The 20,468-nt window shown below is 56.8% G+C and overlaps 1 protein-coding gene across 2 annotated transcripts; it reads right to left on the bottom strand.

Moving 5' to 3' along the window:
• Positions 1 to 717: 717 nt before the first annotated feature.
• Positions 718 to 10,214, bottom strand: KLC2 (kinesin light chain 2). 2 transcript variants are annotated; one of them, XM_082659758.1, is made up of 16 exons: positions 10,118 to 10,214; positions 9,161 to 9,435; positions 6,604 to 6,834; positions 6,393 to 6,462; positions 5,513 to 5,735; positions 4,773 to 4,860; positions 4,581 to 4,682; positions 4,310 to 4,483; positions 4,108 to 4,207; positions 3,416 to 3,465; positions 3,241 to 3,308; positions 2,697 to 2,805; positions 2,436 to 2,594; positions 2,237 to 2,361; positions 1,961 to 2,018; positions 718 to 1,657 (listed from the first exon to the last, which is right to left on the bottom strand). In XM_082659758.1, the coding sequence occupies exons 2-16, from the start codon at positions 9,386 to 9,388 to the stop codon at positions 1,574 to 1,576; spliced, it is 1,869 nt and encodes a 622-aa protein (XP_082515884.1). In that variant the 5' UTR covers positions 9,389 to 9,435; positions 10,118 to 10,214; the 3' UTR covers positions 718 to 1,573. The 2 variants fall into 2 exon arrangements, with proteins under 2 accessions (XP_082515884.1, XP_082515885.1); XM_082659759.1 differs by lacking the exon at positions 718 to 1,657 and having other exon boundaries at positions 1,995 to 2,057.
• Positions 10,215 to 20,468: the final 10,254 nt, after the last annotated feature.

Raw genomic sequence — 20,468 nt, 5'->3', positions numbered from 1 at the left:
GACCTCGCCGCGTGGCTCCTCGGAACTTGTAGTCTCCTTACATTGTGCAACTCACCCCGCCCCCCGCTGCGCAGGCGTAATCCTAGCCCACGCCACACCATCGCCGCGCGTTGCCTTCTGGAGCTTGTAGTTCCCTCCCTAGAAGTACCTGGGCTTGAGGACCGCGCTCGGGAGCCTGACAGCGTCCCGGCGTTAGATCCTCAATTTAGTGCTGGCGTTGACACGTTTCACGTCTGTCTGACAGAGGCATTCATCCTTACACTCCCCGCAGCGTTGGTAAAAGTTCATTTATCCAGGGTTCTTCGTGTGCTGGCGCTCCTAACTCCCAGCAGAAACCCCAGGAAGGTGTCACCCACATTTTATAGATGAAATCGAGACTCGGTAACTCGCTCAAGGTCAAACAGCTTGGTAAGGGGGCAAAGCTCGATCAAAGCCCGTGGTCTCCAGAATCTCAGAGATGAAGGTTGTTAGAAAAAAATCCTGAATCTGTGGGGCTCCCGAACAATTCCGGGATAGGAGAAGCCTATCTGGGTTGCAGCTGCGCAGGACCAGACGTGAGCGAGACACACACACAAACACACACACACACACACACACACTCGCAGCCTCTCCTGTACCCACCCCCAATGTAGAGACGTAGAGACGCCAGGAGCCCTCGGGCTCCGCCCCAAAACAAGCCCAGCTCAGAGTCAAACCGTCTTTATTTCTACAGCAACATTTGAAAATAGAGAGCGACCGCCTCACCTCCCAACTGGGGCAGCCCCTCCTGCCACAGGGGTCCATCACTGCCCCTAGCAAGAAGCTGCAGGTGTGGGAGGAGGCGTGGCAGGATGGCTCTACGGGCGGTGCCCGGGGCGGGGTCAGGCCGAGCCTGGGCAGGCCGGGCGGGAGGAGCAGTGCATAAGACCGGGCTGCAGGGCAGAGCCCGGCGGTGAGAGGACGGACAGGGGGTGGGCTCTCCGTCCTGGGGCACGGGGCAGGGCGCACCATTTAGAGGCCGGGAGGAAAGCGAGAATGCCTAGGGAACCCTTTGGGGAGGCACCGCCCCTGAGATGTGGAGCCTGGGAGATACCACCGCGCGGAATGGGGGTGATTAAGGCCTGGGCGGTACCACTAGAGAAGGGTGGGGTGAGGGGAGGCCGGATAGTACCAAGGACTGAGGGGAGGAGTGCGGCCAATAACTTATTTCTCTATATACAGAAGCAACGGCCGGGGGAGGGCAGGGTGCTGAAGGGACGGCAGGTGCTTAGTGTTCTTGGATTTGGGGTCTGCGGAGGGGGGGCCACTGAGCCTCTCTCTACCTTTGGAGACCCCGGCCAGCCCCTCCGCTGGCCCTGAACCTAGGGAAGAGGGGGCCCTGCTGGAAGGAATAAATAAGGGGTAGAACTGGAGTGGGCAGGCCCAGCCTCCAGGGCTCAGGCTGAGATGACAAGGGAGGAGGTTACCCTGAGATTGAACAGAAAAGACAGGGGTCCTTGGGAGAGACAGGAGGGGCAAGCAGCAGGCCCATGCGCAGGGCTGGGGTGGGGATGGTGCCGGGTGGAGGCTCTGGGGACCAGCTGCCCCTTCAGGATTAGCCCACAAGGGAGCTTCGTCGGGAGAGGTCCATGGAGCTGGAGCTGAGGGTGCGGCTATCAGAGAGACCTGTGCCTCCAGGCTGTGGGCAGAAGGGCAGGTGGCTCAGCCTTGGGCTGCCGCCAGTGCGCGCTTCCCTGGCCCGAAGGGTCCTGACACTCCCACCCACCTCCACAGTTACTGTGCTGCCACTGGCCGCTCACAGGCAGGAGCTGAGTTTCCCTCATTTGTCTCCCCAGGGTCCAGCCCAAAGCCAGGCCTGGGATGGAGACAGGAAGTGTGGCTGGATGAACAGACATGCTTGAGAAGCTCGGCAAGTACACAGGACATGCAGGCCTGGGGCCGGGGCCTCAGCTGCCCAGTGCCGACAACTATCCACCCGTACCTGGACTGGCTCTTCCACACTTTTGTTGAGGAAGTTGAGGGAACTGGCCCGCTTCATCCTGAGGGGAAAGGGCGGTCAGGATTTGCCCACGGTGGAACTGGGGGAGGATGGGGGAAGGGGTCAGCTTGGGGCAGGGGAGGGAGGCTGATGGGAAGGGAGATTGGTGGTGGGTGGAGCTTGAGCGAGACAGGGAGTTCACCCTGGGTCTGAAGTTCAGCTGGGGTTGGTAGGTTGTGGGGTGGGTTCTCGAGAGGCTCACCTGGGTGGACGGCTCACCTGGGGTTTGGGGGCTCCTGGGGGCCACCACCCTGCAGCTTCTTCACCAGCATCTCACTGCTGCGCCTCAGGGCATCTCGGAGCTTCCCGAAGGAGCCACTGCGCCGCAAGGAGCCGCTGCCGTCCTGTGGGGTGGACAGGTTCGTCTCTGTGCCATGCCGGCTACACAGCCTCCTGGCCCAGTCCAGCCCCTACTCACCCCGCTCCACTCGGCTGCAGGCCCTGCCTCCTCGAGGTCAGCCTCAGACCGAGCCCCGGCACCCGCGGGCATGTCTCGGCTGCCACGGCGGTCTCCGCGCCCACCGCTGCCGTCTTTCAGCAGCTCCACCACCTTGGTCTGGCTTGCAGGGTCCAGGCCCTGAGGGGGGGGGGGCGCATCAGGTGGAGCAACGGGCCCTGACTGGATCACACGCAGGGCCACGCAGGTCCCTGCCCACACCCCTGCTGCCTGTCGCCCTACCTGCTTGCGGCTGCGGCTGGCGCAGTCCTCCAGCGTGTGCGCGGCTTCTAGCTTGCCCTGGCGCCGGTACAGGGCCCCCAAGCTGCGCAACGTGGTGTTGACCGTGGGGCTGTGGACGGGATAGCGGGACGGGCTCCAACTCCGTGTTCCCCAGGAGCCAGGGCCCATCCTGACACCCAGCCCACGCTGGCCCTGAGGAACCGTCCAGCCGCCCAATATCGAGCCTTTCCTGTGTGTCAGGCCCTGTGCTAGGTCCGCCTGGATTCCCCTGTTTTGGGGAATCACCTGAGGGCCCTAGGTGGGATGTTGCCACCAGGACTAAAGGCTGGGAAGCCCAGGAGTGAGATAATCAGGCTGTCCTGGGACAGAAAACCTTCTTGGGACAGGTGGCCTGTGACCTGGGCCTTGAAAGATGAGCTGACAGAGAAGAGGTGTGTGTCCTGGGGCTGAGCAGTATGGAGTGTGGAGCCTGGCCGCGGCCCCCGCCCAGGACGCCGCTTCCCAGCTCTCTGCTGTCCCAGCAGTCCCGCCCCGCCGTCCTCACCTGTCTACTTTACAGGCCTTGTACCAGCTGCCATATTCCCCATAGGGGGTGCTGTCCCGGCGCTTATCCTGGGGGAGAGATAAGCGGAAGGTAGGAGAAGGCCCTCCCCTCTACACACCCCCAGCCTCATCCTCCCTCCACAGACATCTGCCACGGCCCTGCCCCACAGAGCTACCTTGCTCTCCTCCCGTTCCTCTGCGTGCATCCAGATGGGCTTGTTGTTCCCTGTAGGGAGAGGGGGGGCTGTCACCAGCCTCTCATGTGGGCCTCTGCTGGTTGGGCTGGACACATGACTGGGGTCTGGGGGGAGGTCAGGGGTACTCAAGAAGGACCAGGGTTGGGCTTCACTGAATGAATGAATCGACAAGAAACAGACCCAAAACATGACTGGCGCTCCTCTGGAACAGAGATGCCTGTGGCCCAGGCCTGTGCTTGAGGGGCCTGTGACGGGGGGTGGGGGAGCACACCCTTACAAACCTCAGGCCCACGGTGCGAGACGATGCGAGGCCTGAATGATGGGCCGGGCCGAGGGGTCCCTGAGCAGGAAGTGACTGACCATGAAAGACCAGAAGGTGGCTTCCCAGAGTGGGAGACATCTGGGCTGGGCCCTCACGGTGAGCGTGAGTTGCCCAGTGGAGAAAGGGGAAGAGGCTCTGGGCCGAGGGCATGGGTATGCAAAAGGAGGGCATTGCAGGGGTACAACCTCCCAGGGGGCTGTGTGAGTTGGGTGTGTGTGCTCACGTGTGCACACAAGTGGCTGCGGACCAGCCAGACCCTAGGCGTGAGGCCGGCCCGGCTGAGGTATTCGTCCTAGATGCTGACGGCTGAGCGGGCCTGCGAGCTGGGGCACACAGCAGCCATGCTCACCGCTGACAGAGCCGAACTCCTTCTCATGAGCGCGGGTGAGGATCTCCTTGTACAGGGTCTCTGCATCCTGGTACTTGCCCTGTTTCAGGTAGCAGGAGGCCTGGAGGGGCAGGGCCCAGAGGGTGAGCAGGATGCAAGGAGTCAAGCCTTTTCCTCTCCTCCCTCCCCCCCGCTTCCTCCAGCCCCCTCTAGCCCAGGACACCAGGTTGTTCTTGGTCTTGGCCACGTTGGGGTCGTCAGGCCCAAGGCGTGTGGCGTAGATCTCCAGTGCCCGCCGGTAGTAGTATTCCACCTCCTCGGCTTTGCCCTGGTTCTGGCACAGCAGGGCCAGGTTGCTCAGCTGCTTGGCCACGTCTGGATGAAACTTGCCCAGAACCTGGGACAGGAGGGGGAGCCGGTGGCTGGGCTCGGGGCCGGCCTACGTCCCCCGTCTGCCCAGCCCACCTGGCCTGCCCAGCCCTGCCTGCTCCCACCTTCTCCCGGATCTCCAGTGCCCGCTTGCAGAGGGGCTCAGCCTCCTTGTACTTGCCCCGCTTGCCATACAGGACCGCCAGGTTGTTCAGTGTCGCAGCCACCTAGGGGGTGGGAGAATGGAGGCTCCATGACCCGGGACCTGGGAGCTGCAGGGGGAGGGGAAGCCCCACCTCCCACCCAGCCTCACTCACAGCTGGGTGGTCCTTGCCCAGCGTCTTCTCGCGGATGGCCAGGGCATCATTGAGCAGGTGTGCAGCCTCCTTGTACTTGTTTTGGTCCCTGGGGGCAGGTGGGAGATGATGAGGGGTATCCTCCAGCCCAAGGCCCTCCTCCTAGTGGCCCAAAATCCCTGTGGTCACTCTTCCTATACTTACTAATGAGCGAGCATGATGGGGCATGACCCAGAGCATGGGGAGACGTGGTCAGCCCCTGCTCTCTGGCTTGGGGGGCTTTGTGCAGGAAGGGCGCGCAGTGCTGGGGTACAAGCCAGACTCCCCCAGATCCCACCCTCACTGCTCCATGCCCAGTGCACCTTGTCCTCTGTTCCCCAGGGCCTCTGCTCATGGTGTCCTTTCTGCCAAGGACACCTTCTCCGACCTTCTTGTGCTCTGGGCAAACTCAACTTTCACCAAAGGCCCTCCTCAAGCCTTGGTGCCTGGAGAAGGTGTGCCCCCCGCGTCCTCGTGTGCCTTCCCCTCCCTGGTTATGTCCAAGCCTTTGTCCACCACTAGACTGAGGCATATTCATGTCTGTAGCTCAGGCACCCTGTGGGCTTGGCCCTCTCCAGGGACAAGATCCTTCTTTCTCTGTCACCCAACTGCCTGGTAGAACCCGAGTCCTGGCCCACTGCAGGCACTGAGGATTTGTGACCAGGGCTGGAGCCTTCAGGAAGAATGCTCCCATGGGTGACCGAAGCCGGAGGAGCCCTCACCGATAGACCAGCGCCAGGATGTTCAGCATGGTGGCCACGTCAGGGTGGTCATGGCCTGACGTCTTCTCCAGGTCCTCGAGGGCCTGCTTGCAGAGTGGCACGGCCACCTCATAGCGGCCCTGAGAGGCGTACTGGATCACCAGATTGTGCAGGGTGCGGAGCCGTGCTGGGATTTCATAGCCCCCGTGCTGGGCAGCCACGTCTCCTCCTCCAGGGCTGGGGGCTGCAAAGCCAAGGGCGGGAGGTCAGATGTGCCAAGTGCCTCCTGAGCTGGGCCGGCACATGCCAGCCATACCTTTGACCGACCTCACACGTGGCCCTGGGCAAGTCACCGTTAGCTCTCGGTTTCCCCGTCTGTAGAGTGGGTCTAGTCACCCCACAAGAAGAGTGGGTAGAGTCCCAGCTCCGGTGCTTCAAGCTGTGTGTCCCAGGGCAAGTCGCCTAACCCCCGAGCCTCAGCCTCGTCACGTGCAGAAGAGAGGCTCTGATACAAAGGCCACACGATCAGCAAGGCCAGTACTGGCCCGCGGATCAGCACTGTGCATGCGTCCTCCTTTAACCCTCAGAGGAGGCTCAGAGGGGAAAGAAACTCTACCAGTGGCCACCGCGCAAACGCAGGCAGAGCAGGGCTCGCACCCAGGTCGGACGGCTCCAAAGCTCTGAACTGTGATGCCTGCTCCTCACAGAACTTGGGAGATGAGAAAAGCAACATGTAAAACCTGCCTTTTAAGCTCTAATGCTGGGATGTTATAATCAGAAACGAGGCAGGAGAGAACACAGCAGCCACTCAGACCTTGTTTTCTGTGACCTCTGGGTCCCAAGGACCAGGAGTTCACACAGCCTTCCTTTCCCGCCCCCAGAGCCAGCTGCCCCTCCGCACCTGGGCTCTGCTCCTCCTCACTGGGGAACAGGTCATCCAGAGAGTCTTTGGGGACGTCCCCCTTCTCCTCCTGGGGAGGAAGACGGGATGGGCGTCAGGGAAGCAGGCGGCCCAGGGGTCGGCGGGCTGGGTCGGAGCAGCGTCTGCTCCCTGCCGCCCCTCCCTGCTCCCAGGTGCCCCCGCCCCGCCCAGTGGCCACGGTAGGGCTTACGCTGGCGGACGTGTCCTCGTCCAGCTTGCGGATCTGGCTCATGAACAGCAAGTGCTGCTTTTCCTCCTCGAGCTGGGCCACGGCCTGCTCGCTGCGCTGCAGCTTCTGCTGCGTCCCTGCCAGCTCCTCCCGCAGCCACTGGTTCTCCTGCACCAGGCGCCGTACCTGAGCCCGCAGCTTCTGCTTCTCCGACTCTACGGCCCCCAGGTGGCTCGACAGCGCCAAGATCACCTGCGCAGCCAGCCGGAACAGAGGTCAGAGCCCTGCTGACCCCCCAGCCTGGGCCCCAGAGAAGAGCCAGGCCCGGAGGAGCTGCAGGGCTGAGGGCCCTGAAGTTCTCCTCTCGTCCAGGGAGTTTTGCCCCAGTGCCCCAAACAGACCAACATAGCCTGAGACCTGAAACCAGGAGGCTTGGGGATTCCTAAGTCCTTCCTTCTGCGGTCAGGACCCAGGCTGGCTGTGCTGGACTCTGAAATAGCCCATCCCCTTTCCTGGGCCTCCAGCTAGTCCTCCACATCGATGGTCCAGTTCCCACCTTGTCGGGGTGCTCGGATCATTAAGAGCACTAGCTGGGGTGCTGCCCTTTCCCCGAGCTGTCCACTCGTTCCCCGTCTCTCCTAGGAGTTGTACTCAAGCCCTGTAGCCAGAGCCACTATACCGCTGCCCCTGGCCCAGGGCTAGCGCTTTCCCAAAGACCTTGATAGACGACTGAAGGGCTACCGAAAGACCCCATCCTGACTTCTACCAGAGAGCCAGGGCAGCCCCTGTCCTCCTGCAGCTCCCAGGGAGGGAAGGGGGGTGTGTGTCCTAAACCTCCAGTGTCTGGAAAACCACAGGTGCAGGTAAGGGGATCCAGAGGCCTCAGCCTCAGCCCCCATCCCTCTCTCCAAACTCCATGACTCCTTTCCTGAGCTTCCAGGCTCTTCCCGCCTTGGGGCCTTGCCTAGACTCTACCCTTTCTCCGTCCTTCATGGTCAGGGTCATTTCTGCAGTGAAGCCTCTTATGCCCTCAGCCCCCGGAAAGCATGGCACCTCCCCCACCTCCATGCCATCCTGTTGTCCATCTGTGCCTGTATACACTGGGAGGGGGCCCTGGTGTGTTCACCTCCGCACCTGGCAGTCAGCCGGCCGAGGAGTGAATGCCCGACACATTGCCCTCCCAGAGAGCCAGGCAGTCTGGGACTTTGTACTTTCTAGTTGATTAGCAAACGCCTAAGTGACAGGTGTTTTCACAACCACTAGCTATTTTTAAAAATATCCTAAACAGCCTGTCAGTATTTACGGCAGATGGCACGACCCCTATTCTAAAAACAAGGAAACCAAGGGGATACCACCTGCCCAGGACTCACAGAGCCAGGCAGTGTCTCAGCCAAGATCTGAGTGGGCCAAGACTCTCTGCCCGAGAGTCTAACTCCTTGTACACCCCAGCACCTCCTGGATAGCTCTGTCTGCATGTCATCCTGGCAGCCTCAACTTAAGAGGGCCCAAACAGAACTCCTGACCCATCCAAGCTCTCTCTTCAATTTCCTCAAACCACAAACCTGGGACTTTCCCTGCCCCTCTCTGTCTCCTTTAGTCCATCCCCAGGCCCTACTGGACCTACTTCCAGAACGTCTAGGACTGACCCCCTTCTTACTACCCTCATGGCCCAACCCACCATTTCTCATTGGAATTCTAGCAGCGGCTTCCTAACACCTGCTACCTCCTTCCACCCTGACCCACAATCATTCATTCTCCACCCCTCAGCCAGAGAGAGTTTTAAAACCTAAGCCAGACTGTGTCCCTTTACTGCTTAAACCCTCCAAAGGCTTCTGATTTCCTGAGAATAAAACCCAAACTAATAAGGCACAGCATGATCTGGTCCCCGCCTTCTCCACAGGCCTTTTCTGTCCCTCTCTTTCCTCACGAAGCTCCAGTTAGACAGGTCTCTCAGTTCTCCCTCCACAACAAGATCTTTTCCACTTCAGGACCTTTATACATGCAACCTCTCACTTTCCTCCCTTCTCTGGTTCATTCCTTTCCTCAGGTCTTGATTTAAATGTCATTTCCTCAGAAGTCTTGCTTGACCACTAGCTAAGGTTGTCACAAGATCTTGTTTTTTTCTTTGGAGAACTTACCATAATATTGAATAAATATATGTGTATTTCTGATTCTCTTCCTATTGGACTAGGGCAGGGATCTCATGTCTTGTTGGACCTGTAGCCCTGGCACCTAACACATTGCCAGGCATATAGTAGGCACTTGATAACTTACCTGTTAACAAATTAATAGAAGAATGAGTGGGGGGATCTTTAAGGATTTCCTCTGTTTTTTTAGGCCATGCAGTCTCTGCTACCTAGCAGAGAAGCCAGATGATCAGGCTCTCCTGGGGCCAGGCAATGCCGGGGTCTCCAGAGCCCATTCATTTCTTCAACAGATATTTACTGGGATCCTACCATGAGGCTCCAGGGGACAGATTCTTCCTTCCCTTCTGATTCTGTTACTACATTGCCAGGATTCCTCTGGAAGGCTCCACCCCTCCCATGACCTCCCTCCTCAGCACCCCAGACCAGCCTACCTGGGCCTCCCCCAGCCCCAGTTCGATGGCCTCCAGGGAGCGGCGCAGGAGGACACAGCGCTCCTGTGAGCCGGGCTCTGCCTCACCAGCTTCATGAGCGACGAGGGGAGCGAGAAGGGCACGATGCTCCCCGCGCAGGGTCTCTAGCCCTTGGATAACGGCCTTGGTGCCCAGCACGATCTCATCCTGGCTCAGCTTCTCCTCCCGAGGAAGCACCATCGTGGCCATGGCCGTGCCGCCTGTGAAGGCGAGAGGGCGGGCAGGGGCTGCCGGGCCTGGGGCCACGCCGCCGTCCGCCCCGGATTAGGTAAACACCTAGGGTCCCCGGACGCCTGGGTCCCCGGGGTGCCCCGTCCCCCAGGCAGCAGCCCGCACCGTGCCCGCGCTCGGCCTACAGGGGGCGCGCCCGGCTCGTCTTGGCCCGGGAGACGCAATGCGGTGCGACCGGCGAGGCTGGACCCGGATTCGGCCCAGACCACTGGCTCAGGCCGGCTTAGGCGACCCAGTCTCGGGGCTTCCCTGGAGACTCCCTTAGCCAGAGCAGGGCGCGCCAGAGGATGGACCTACGGGGATCTTGGGGGGTTCACTCCCGTGCGGAGACACCGTCCCTCTGGGAGTTCCGGCCCCAGCCCCCCTCGGGCAGCCCCCTTCCCAACAGGCTGGCCGAGCCACAGAGCCCCTCCTCTTGGGCAGCTCGACCCTGGGGAGACCCTTCCCCTAAGGAGCTGAGATCTCGGGTTCTTCGTCCCCCCCTCCCCCCAGGACGCGCCCCATAGGCCAGCACGACATCCTGCGGACCCCTCCCCTGAAAAGGCCGAGCTCCCGCCCCCGGCCACCCAGGACCGCGCCCCCTCCCCGCGGGCTGGCCGGGCCCTCTCACAGGCCGCGCCCAAGACGACCCCTCCCCTAGGCCGACCCAGAGCCCCCCCTCTCCCGGCCCGATCGGCCCGCGTGGACCTGCGTCTCCCGCTCGGGCCCGCCTCCCGCTCCAGCTCCGGCTCCCGCCCCGCTTCACCCCGACCAGCAGCCGTGAGCAGGTCCCACCGCCTCCATCCCGCCGGCCTTCCCAGCAGTCCCTGCGCCGCCTTAAAGGTGAAGCCTGTACCTTGGCGGCGTCGGAGGGGGCTAAACACTCCTCGGCCCGCTGTCTGCCTTAAAGGAGCACGCCGGCTGGGCCCACTCCAGGCAAAAGGAAGGGATCCGGGGGCGTGGCTCTCGGGGATGGGGCGTGGTCATTGAGGCGCCGGGCGTGGGCTTGCCCGAAGCTTAGGTTCATAGCGGCCACCTCCCACTCTCCTGCGGCCTCGGATTCCTCCGCTGTAACCCGCCCCGAGGCCACAGCGGTGTGGACAGCCTGGGGAGGATGTGCACAGCCTGGGGAGGATGTGCACCTGAACTTGCCCTGTACCGCTGCCAGAGAGGGCGGCGGAAGAAACTGGGGCCCAGGGAGAAGGCCCGGCCTCCTCAGAGTCCAGAAAGAGACAGTTGACATTTATTGACATTTATTGAGGTAGTTGCCACTTTCAGAGCGCTTACTGTGTGCGGGGCGCTTGGATGCCTTAAGTGCGATGACACATTTAATGCTTGCAAAGACCGGATAAAGCGGGCACTGCTATTATCCCAACCTCGCGGATCTGACCCCAGGCTCATTTGTCTCTAGAGAGTGGTTATGCCCCACCCAAATCCTTCGGAGCTGTCCTTGTCCCAGTAGGGGATTCTCGGCATCTTAGGGCTGCTTCTTGGGGGGAAGGGACGGAGGCTTCCGGGCGTGAGGGAGAAAAGGATGGCAAGGGGCAGTTGGGCATCGGCCGAAACAGACTCGTGACCCTGTGGGTGAGCACCACCACAGATTCTGTGGGCTGGATGATCAGGACGAGGTGATGATGACGTCATCTCCTCCCAGAGCCCTTCCCTGATTCCCCACCCCCTGTGTAGAGCAGTCCTCCAGCCCATTTCAAGCACACATTTAATTCTCTCTGTAGCATTTACTCCTTCTAACATTTTCCTTGTCAGTTTCTGTCTCCTCCCTAGAATGCAGGCCAAGATCTGCCTGTCTTGTTCACTCTCAGAGTAGCTCTTGGCTACTACATAGCAGCACTCAGTAAATGCTGTTTTTTTTTAAAAGGCAGAAGGGCGCACCTGTTGGCCCAGGTTTGGGGCTGGTGCTCTGCAGCCCTGGGTTTCTGGCTACCCTAGCTCTTCCTGCACTGCTTCTAGGTCGACATCCCAGTGGGTAACAGCAAGTTAACCACACTGAGAGACAAAACGTGCCAAGCAAGGCCTGGCACTGGTATCCAGGGGCCTGGGGCGTTCCTCATGAGTCAGGGTGGGTTCAGACTCAGACTGTACCCGGTTCAGTGTCCTTGTGGATGTGAGAATCCCCTCGGCATGATCTCTGACAGAGAGATGGTCCGGCACCCCGCCAGCTCAAGTATGTCCTATGACAGGGAGCCCACTACATTCTGCTGTGAGATGGCTCTAAAAGTTAGCAAGCTTTCCCTTAGCCCCCAAAGGACCTGCCCACAGTGCCTGCCCACACCAAACTGAAGCTCTGTCCTCAGGAAGGACAGCCTGCTCCCTTTTGCCAATGAAGATATTTGGAGACAGTGATGGTGCCCCATACAGTGTTCCCCCCGCCTGGGCTGACAATCTGGGTCCCTTTACCCACTCCTGTGCAGTTTCTGACCCTTCCCCCTCCCGATTTCTCTTTTCTGGGTGTGGCTTAGCATGTCAGTCCAGACACTACTCCGAATGTGGTGCTCAGTCCAGGGCGCAGGGGTACAGACAGGGAGTGAACTGCACAGATCACAGAGGGAGAGTTCCCCGCTAAGGAGCACACCACCTGTCCACCGTGAAGCTGAAAGTCAGGTTGACTTTGACAGCCACGGTACGGTGTCTGCTCAGGGTAAGCTTGTCAGCTAAAACCGTAGACTGCATGCATCCCACTTATATCCAGCCAGGTTCTTCTGCCGATTCTGTGCTTCTGCCAGTGATATTTTCCCAGGGATTTTTTTTTTTTTTTTTTTTTTTTGGCTGCACCACACAGCATGTGGACTCTTAGTTCCCCTGCCAGGGATCAAACTGCACCCCCTGCATTGGAAGCTCGGAGTCTTAACCACAGGAAGGCTAGGGAAGTCCCTCCCAGTGATTTTTAAAGACAGTTGATACATTCACATGATGCAACATTCAAAAGGCATATACAAGTTACAGTGAGATGCAGCTCCTTCTCACCGACCACTGTCCTCAGTCATGCAGCTGCCTTCCCCCGAAGCACCTGCTGTTACCAGTTTCTTGTGTCTGCCCGATTACTTTGTTTGCCTCAGTCCAGAGCTTGTGTTTATCTTTGTTAGTTTCATCGAGTCAGTTTTCATCCAGGATTTACTTTGTTTGCCTCAGTCCAGAGCTTGTGTTTATCTTTGTTAGTTTCATCGAGTCAGTTTTCATCCAGGACCCTAAAGGTTGGAGTCTTTTGCATTCGAGGTCTTTAGCCTACACAGCGGCCCTATTTCCCACAGTTGCACTGGCTGCGGTGTGATAAGCCTGCCTTTGTGCAAACAGACTCCATCATACCATGAATGCACGCCAGCTCGCTGTCAAGTTCATGGGGAGGAAGTGGAATCTGGAGCCCAGGGCACCTTTGCTGTTCTTACCAAGGCTAGGTTTCAGAACCTCTTGGGAAGGAACTTTGTTAGAAGGCTCTCCTAGAGATCGGGATTCAGTAGTGCCAGAGTGGGTCCTGGGCATCTCTTATTATTTTGAAACTTCAGTGGTGCCCATGATGTGCTCCCTGGGTTGAAAGCCAGTGCTTCAATGTCCTTGTTTTACAAGTATGGAAAGTGAGACCCAAAGAGGGGAAGGCAGCTGCACGAGGTGACCACTGTGTCCTTCTCCAATCCAGAGTCCACATCATTTTGTCCCAGTGTGTAAGGGAGACTGACCCCATAGAGTAGAGGTCAAGAGGACCGAGGTCATGTTGCTTGTTCACAGCCACACGAAGCACAGACGCACGCACCCTCAACACACAGCCTCAGGCGGGTTCACCCAGGGGCACTGAACACCCATGTGCCACACTCACACCTCCACGTGCATGGGTTTACAGGCCCACGTACATGCATGCACACCACACATACTCGGGCTCAAACACAAGGCCTGGGCTTTCTAACCTTGTGCTCTCTCTCCATCTAATAAAGGAGCACATTCCTTTTATCACCTTTTTCCAGGTAAACGGAGAGAAGATTTTTCAATCTCCTTTTATGATTTTTGCTGGGTTCCTGTTCCAGCTTTTCTGCTAGCCTTAGGCTTCCGTGGTTTCTTTGTGGTTCTCTTTAGGCATCTGGCCCTGCTTCTCCCTGTGTGCCACGCAGAGGGAAGGCTGGGCCTTCCCTGCCGGGTTCTCAGGCTCTTATCTTGCTTTCAGTTCATAACCTTGCATGTGTTCAATCTTTTTAGCCACTCGGCTTTTTATCTTGTCTCTGAGGATTACGCTGTGCTGTCCCAAGGGAAGGGACTGTTACTTCACCCTGCTCTGTTCCCCGCTCCCCGACCCCCCACCCCGCAGCTGCTGGTCTGGTGCCAGGCTGCTGATGGGTGCTCAGTTAATGGAGAAGAAAGGAAGGAGTCCATGCCCAATGGTGATTCTTACACCATTTTCCACGGAGCTCATCAGCTTGCCTCCGCCTGTCCCATGTCTGCAGAAGTTGTTCTCGCTACTTTCAACATTGTTTTCTCCCTGAAAATCACTCCCACTGCTCCCACCCCTTCCCCTTGGATCCTTGGAAGCACTGAAATCTGCTTTCTTAAGTCAATCTTTTCCCTTTGGCTAGCTTCCTGCCTTTTCTTTGAAGTGGGGGTGGGGGTGGGTGCTTTTCCCAAGCATATCATCCCCCTTGAAACATCAGCAGGTCGGGATGTCCCTGGCGGTGCAGTGGTTAAGACTCCACGCTTCCACTGCAGGGGCCACGGGTTCGACCCCTGGTCGGGGAACTAAGATCCTGCGTGCTGCATGGCACAGCCAAGAAAAAGAGAAACGTGAGCAGGTTCACCCATAAGCGCTCAAGATTGGAGGTTCCTTAAAGACCATGTCTCACGCAACCCCTCCTCCGTGACCGTGACGGGCAACTCACCACTTCCCGAGGAGCTGTTTCACCTTGAACACAAGGTGCCAGTTTTGGTTGTGGTTGCCAGTTTTTCTGCCACTGAGCTAAGAATCAAGTCTGCTCAGAGCTCCCCTGAGAGGCTTTTGATTCCTGTCCTGGCAGCCACGGGGCAAATCTGCACCCTCTCTTCCTTGTGGCCTCCCAGCCAGACTGGAAGTGTCCGTGTCCTGCTTAGCGGGAGGGCACACAGGCTTTGGGGGCGGACTCAGCTGCGTCCAGAGCTGCGTTTCTCCGTTTGCTGGCCAGGGAGCTTTAGGCATGCGCTGCAACTTCATCTGTTTCCTCATCTGTAAAATGAGGTTCCTGATACCTACCTTGTTGGGTCCTCAAGAGAACAGAATAAAGTAGCAGAGTTAAGACCTTAACATCATGCCCTCTACATAACAGACACTATTACTAGTAGTTATTATCATTAGTGTCATCAAGTTTACTATTTGACAGACCCTGTGCTAGTGTATGGAGAGCCCTATATTTCATGTAGTGTATACATGAAATATAGGGCAGTCTCTGCTTAGGGTGTCGTTGGAGGGAAAACACATTCAGATTGAAAGTGAGGAACAAATGAGGCAGCAAATAGGTGAGTCTGAAGATAACGGGTGCTGAGATGTTTGGTGCTACCAGGAGGTGCCCTGTGTGGTCAGGACAGAGGGAGCTCAGCCCGGCCAGGACCCATCTCACCGTCTCCCTGAGATCAGCTTTTCCCCATGCTAAGGGTACTCAAATCTCCATCCAGCCCGGAGAACTTCCCTGCACTCCATCCAGACCTACATGTTCAACTCCACCTCTGAATAGCACACGCCCACCTTGCCCTAAACCCACCATCTCCCACCCAACTCTCCTCCAGGGATGTTCCACCATTGGCCGGTTCACCCAGCAGACGGCCCGTCCCCATCCTCGACTCTTTCTCCTTCGACCCAGTTTTCTAACCAGCCACCTACACCTCGATTCTGCCTCTTAAATAGGACTCAAGTCTCCATTTTCCTCCACCTCCTCTTCTACCCTTATCTTAGTCTATGTCTTCATCACATCTTTTCTAAATTGCTGCCACACCCTTCGAACTCCTCCGGTTTTCATTTTTCATTCTTATTTCCTCCAACATGTTGTAGCAAGGTGATCTTTCTAAATTCTCTCATCTCAGGGACTTCCCTGATGGCACAGTGGTTAGGACTCTGCGCTCCCAATGCAGGGGGCCCGGGTTTGAACCCTGGTCAGGGAACTAGATCCCACAAGCATGCCGCAACTAAGAGTTTGCATGCCACAACTAAGGAGCCCGCCTGCTGCAACTAGGGAGCCCACCTGCCGCAACTAAGGAGCTGGCGAGCCGCAACTAAGGAGCCCTCGAGCCACAGCTAAAGGAGCTGCCTGCTGCAACTAAGACCCGGCGCAACCTAAATAAATAAAAATAAACAAATTCTGTCATCTCATTTTTCTGCCTAAAATCCTTTATTGGCTCCCACTGATCTCACGATAAATTACACAGTCCTTGCTCTGGCTCAGCGTAGTAACAATAATATCTACAAGGCTCCTCAGTGCTCTGGCCACTTCCTTTCTCTTCTGCCCCATCACTCACCATTGCTTTCAGCCCCACTAAAGCACGTGTGAGTCTCAGAATAGGCCAGACTCTGTCTAATCTCTAGTTTTGCTATTTCCCGCACCAGAACACCTGTCATGTCGGTCATCATTTCCTTTGAGACATCTTCTTGTACACCCCTTCCCAGGCTGGCTTAGCTGCCCCTCCTGTGTGCTCCCAAGCAAACTTTCATGCTCTGTGGCAATTGTCTATTTGTCTGTCTCCCCTGCGAGGCTCAGAGTTTCCTTATAGGTATAGGTAAAGACCCAGCCCTAGATTCATCCGTGTGTCATCATACCTAGGACAGGAACTGGTCCACGGTAGGAACTTAATACATGTAGGACAGATGGAGGGTTGGCAAGTTGGGATCTGAGCAGGGCCTTGAGAGATGGCCTGGAGTCCGATGACCTGGGTTAGAAATCTGGATCCTTCTTGGCCACTCTGAGTGTGTCAGACAAGTGACTTTCCCCCTTGCTCATTCCTTTATCTGGCCTTTGAGCGTTTGCCTTGTGCCAGAATGATGGGGGCTGGGGACACAGCAATGAGGCAGCCTGAGTCTCTGCCCTCCCTGAAGCTCTCCTTCTAACATGGTACAGACATTTATTGCAGGTGACAGTGGATGTCCCGACTGAAGAAAGGACCGAGGTAGAGACTAACAGTGGGGTTTGGGGCAGAGCAGTTGGGAAGACCTCTCTGAGGAGGTGATGTGCAGGCTACATCCTAAAGGAAAAGGGGACACTCAGCAGGCCAGGGAGAGCGTATAAGGTGGAGAGAGGAGGAGGGATCTGATTACTGTAAGTTCAGGTGTGGCCCGAGGGTGGTGAGCACTGGGGGGGGGGCGGGGGGGGGGCGAAGCTACTCAAAGTGAAATTAGAGAGGTGGGGTGGGGAGACCGTGCTGGCTGAAGGACCGTGGGGTTGGGCAGCTGTATTCAAAGGCATTAGGAAGCCACTCACTGTGGGAGTGAGGCATTAGGAAGCCACTCCCTAGCAAGGGAGTGAGGCGCTTGCGAGGCAGAATGGACAGGAGTTGCCAAGATGACAGAGGCTGGCTCATTGGTTTCTGGCTTGAGTAATAGGAGGGATGCTGGTGCTACTTACTAAGACTGGGGAGGAGCAAGGGACATGGAGAGTTCTGTATTGGCCATATGAGGTTCGAGATGGCTGGGTGTATTCAAGTCAAGTAAATGGTTAGAAATGAGAGTTGAGAATTGGGAGGCGAGGCTCTCTGACCTTTGGCATCCTCCTTGGTAAAAAGGAAATATCAGGGCTTCCCTGGTGGCGCAGTGGTTGGGAGTCCGCCTGCCGATGCAGGGGACGCGGGTTCGTTCCCCGGTCCGGGAGGATCCCATGTGCCGCGGAGCAGCTGGGCCCGTGAGCCACGGCCGCTGAGCCTGTGCGTCTGGAACCTGTGCTCCACAGCGGGAGAGGCCACAGCAGTGAGAGTCCTGCGTACCGCAAAAAAAAAAAAAAAAAAAAAAAGGAAATATCAGCTGAATCAATTTCCTAGGGCTGCTCTAAGAATTCAGTGAAGTAAACCACGGGAAGCACTCAGCAGCAGCCTGGCTAAAAGAAAATGTCCGTAGTGACCGTGACAGGGCGATTTCTGCCCTTAGTCCTTGGACACAGCAGTGGGTGATGAAAGTACAGTAGCTGAACACATTGATCTGAAATCTGTGGTACAGAATTCCAAGTAATGAAGGGAAAACTCCTCACTCCCTAAGTGTGGGCTGTGCTTGGTAACTTCCTTCTGAAGAGCACAGTTTGGAAAGAGGGTGACACCTGACTAGTCAAATGATCAAGGTTAACATCATCGGGGATATCGCGCCGACGGCATGTACCCTTGGTATGGCATGCTGAAAAATCCCAGTCGAGGGGCGTCCTACAAAATGCCTGACCAGGACTCCTCCAAACTGTCAAGGTCACCCCAAATAGGGAAAGTCTGAGAGAATGTCATAGCCCCAAGTACTAGACGTAGTGTGGCATCCTGGATGGGATTCTGGAATTGAGAAAAGACACTAGGGAAAAACTAAGGAATCTGAGTCAAATGTGGACTTTAGTTAATCATCATCATTAGTTATGATAGATGTACATGCCAGTGGAACACATACACAATAGAGGAAACTGGGTGAGGGGTACACAGCAACTCTTGGTTCTATCCTTGCAACTTTTCTGTAAGTCTAAAACTATTCTAAAATAAAAAGGTTATTTACGTATCTATTTATATGGGCCGCGCCAGGCGGCTCGTGGGATCCTAGTTCTCCGACCAGGGATTGAACCCAGGCCCTCAGCAGTGAAACCGCGGAGTCCTAACCACTGGACAGCCCGGGAGTTCTCCAAGAGTTTATTTAAATAAAAAATAAAACCTGGGAGCTTCCCTGGCAGCGCAGTGGTTAAGTACCCGCCTGCCAATGCAGGGGACACGGGTTCGAGCCCTGGTCTGGGAAGATCCCACATGCCACGGAGCAACTAAGCCCGTGTGCACCACAACTACTGAAGCCCGCGCCCTAGAGCCCATGAGCCACAACTACTGACCCCGCGTGCCACAAGTACTGAAGCCCGCGCGCTCTAGAGCCTGTGCTCCGCAACAAGACAAGCCACCGCAATGAGAAGCCCGTGCACCGCAACGAAGAGTAGCCCCCGCTCGCAGCAACTAGAGAAAGCCCACGCGCAGCAACGAAGACCCAACACAGCCAAAAATAAATAAATAAATAAACAAATAGATAGATGAATTTATTTAAAAAATAAAACCAGTCCGGAGTTGGTGTGCAGATCAGATAGTGGCTCCTCTACCTTCTGCACCAAAATGCCACCCCTTTGCCTTTAAAGAACATTTCTGTTCTGGCGGCCCCGTGGGCGGCTGTGCTCTGGCCTGGCCCCTGGCGAGTCGTCTTGGGGCGCATCTTCCACCAGAGCTGCCTCGCCTTTGGAATCCTGGAAACCATTCCTGAACATCCCTCTACCTCCTCTTTGCTCAGAGTAAGAGTCTATGTTGCTGCTCCACGCCTAAGAGAAAACTCAGGTGTCCTTTGGGACTGAGGCCTTGAAGGGTCTGAGTAGCAACTGTGGATGAGGAGTCCCATCTGTTCCAGCAGCGCAAAGGCTTTTCATTCATTCTGTCAGCAAATATGTATTTGTTCACCTATGATGAGCCAGGCGGTATCCTGGGTGCCAAGGATAGAGCAGGAAAAAAATATAAAGTTCCTGTTTTCTTGGAGCTTACATTCTGGTGGGGAGAGACAAGTAATTAAATGCCAAGGAGTGAGAAGTGCTAATAAGAAAAACAAAAGGGTGAGAGAAAAGGGAGGTGCTCTTCTAGAGAGGCTGAACAGGGTAGGCCTCTCTGAGGTGGCATTTAAGCCGAGACCAGAGTGAGGGAGCAAGTCATTTGGATCCAGGGGCAGGAGCAGGATGCGCAGGGGCGGGATGGCTCGTGCAAAGGCCCTGAGGCAGTATGTGCACCGTGTGTCTGAGGAATGCAGAGGAGGCCAGTGGGTGAGGGGTAGCGTGAGAGGAGATCAGATAAGCAGCCCCAGGCAGGTCAGATCAGGTAGGCCCTGGAGGTTGTGAGGAGGTCTTTGGATTATATTCCTAGTGGGGTGGGAAGCCATTGGACAGTTTGGATCAGTAATTTAACGCGATCTAATTAACATTTTAAAAGGCTTTCTCTGGCCATTGTGTGGAGAATAGGCTATGGGAAGAGTAGATGGAAGCAGAGGTAATTAGGAGGCTATTATGACATCCAGACAAGAGAGGAGAGCAGCAGTGAAAGAGGCCAGGAGCTGCAGGGCTCTGGGTCTGTCTTCAAGGGAAGGCCTATAGGATTTGCCGGGGGGGGGGACTGGATGCTGGGTGTAAGAGAGAGGAGTCGAGGCTGATTTTAAAGATTCCGGCCTCAGCAACTACAGAGTCGAGAAGTCTGAACACAGGGAGTGTCTCCCACCCTGGGGCTGGGTGAGGGGAGAGGGGAGGCCAGAGGTCGGGAAGATGAGGAGGACACAAGGGAGGCCCAGAAAGAGCAGCCAGAGAAGAGGCGGGGAGAGGTGGGGGCCGGGGGTGGGGCGGGGAGAGCAGAGCGCCGTCTACAGGCAGAGCGAGGAGTGATCACGTGCATCAGATGCTCCTAGTCAGTCCGACAAGAAAACTGAGCCTTGGACCTGGCAACCCACGTCATCAGTGACCTTGGCAAAGGAACTCCTGACTCCTGATGGGGAAGTGAGGAACAAGCCCGAGGAGTGGGAGGACCGGAGACAGGGAACCCGAACAGCCCCTGTTGCCGAAATATCGGCTTCCCTGTGCACCAAGGCCGAACAGAAGTACGGAGACAGGGATTTTGGAGGAAGAGAAAGATGGCTTTATTTTCTGCCAGGCAGAAGGGAAGACACAGCAGGCTAGTGCCTCAAGAATTGTGCCCTCCCTCCTTGGGAATCAGGGAAGATTTTATATGTGGGGCTTGCAGTCCGGGGTATAAGATAAGGATCAAAGTAGTGAAGGTCTTGCATTCTTCTTTTCCTTTGCATTATTTCAAAGCAGTCATAGATGGCATCAGGCCGCCTGGTAACTGGGGTCTGGCAGTCTGGTAA

Source organism: Grampus griseus (genome assembly GCF_964374135.1).
Source record: "Grampus griseus genome assembly, chromosome: 8".
Taxonomy (NCBI): domain Eukaryota; kingdom Metazoa; phylum Chordata; class Mammalia; order Artiodactyla; family Delphinidae; genus Grampus; species Grampus griseus.
This window is presented reverse-complemented; position numbering and strand designations above follow the sequence as displayed.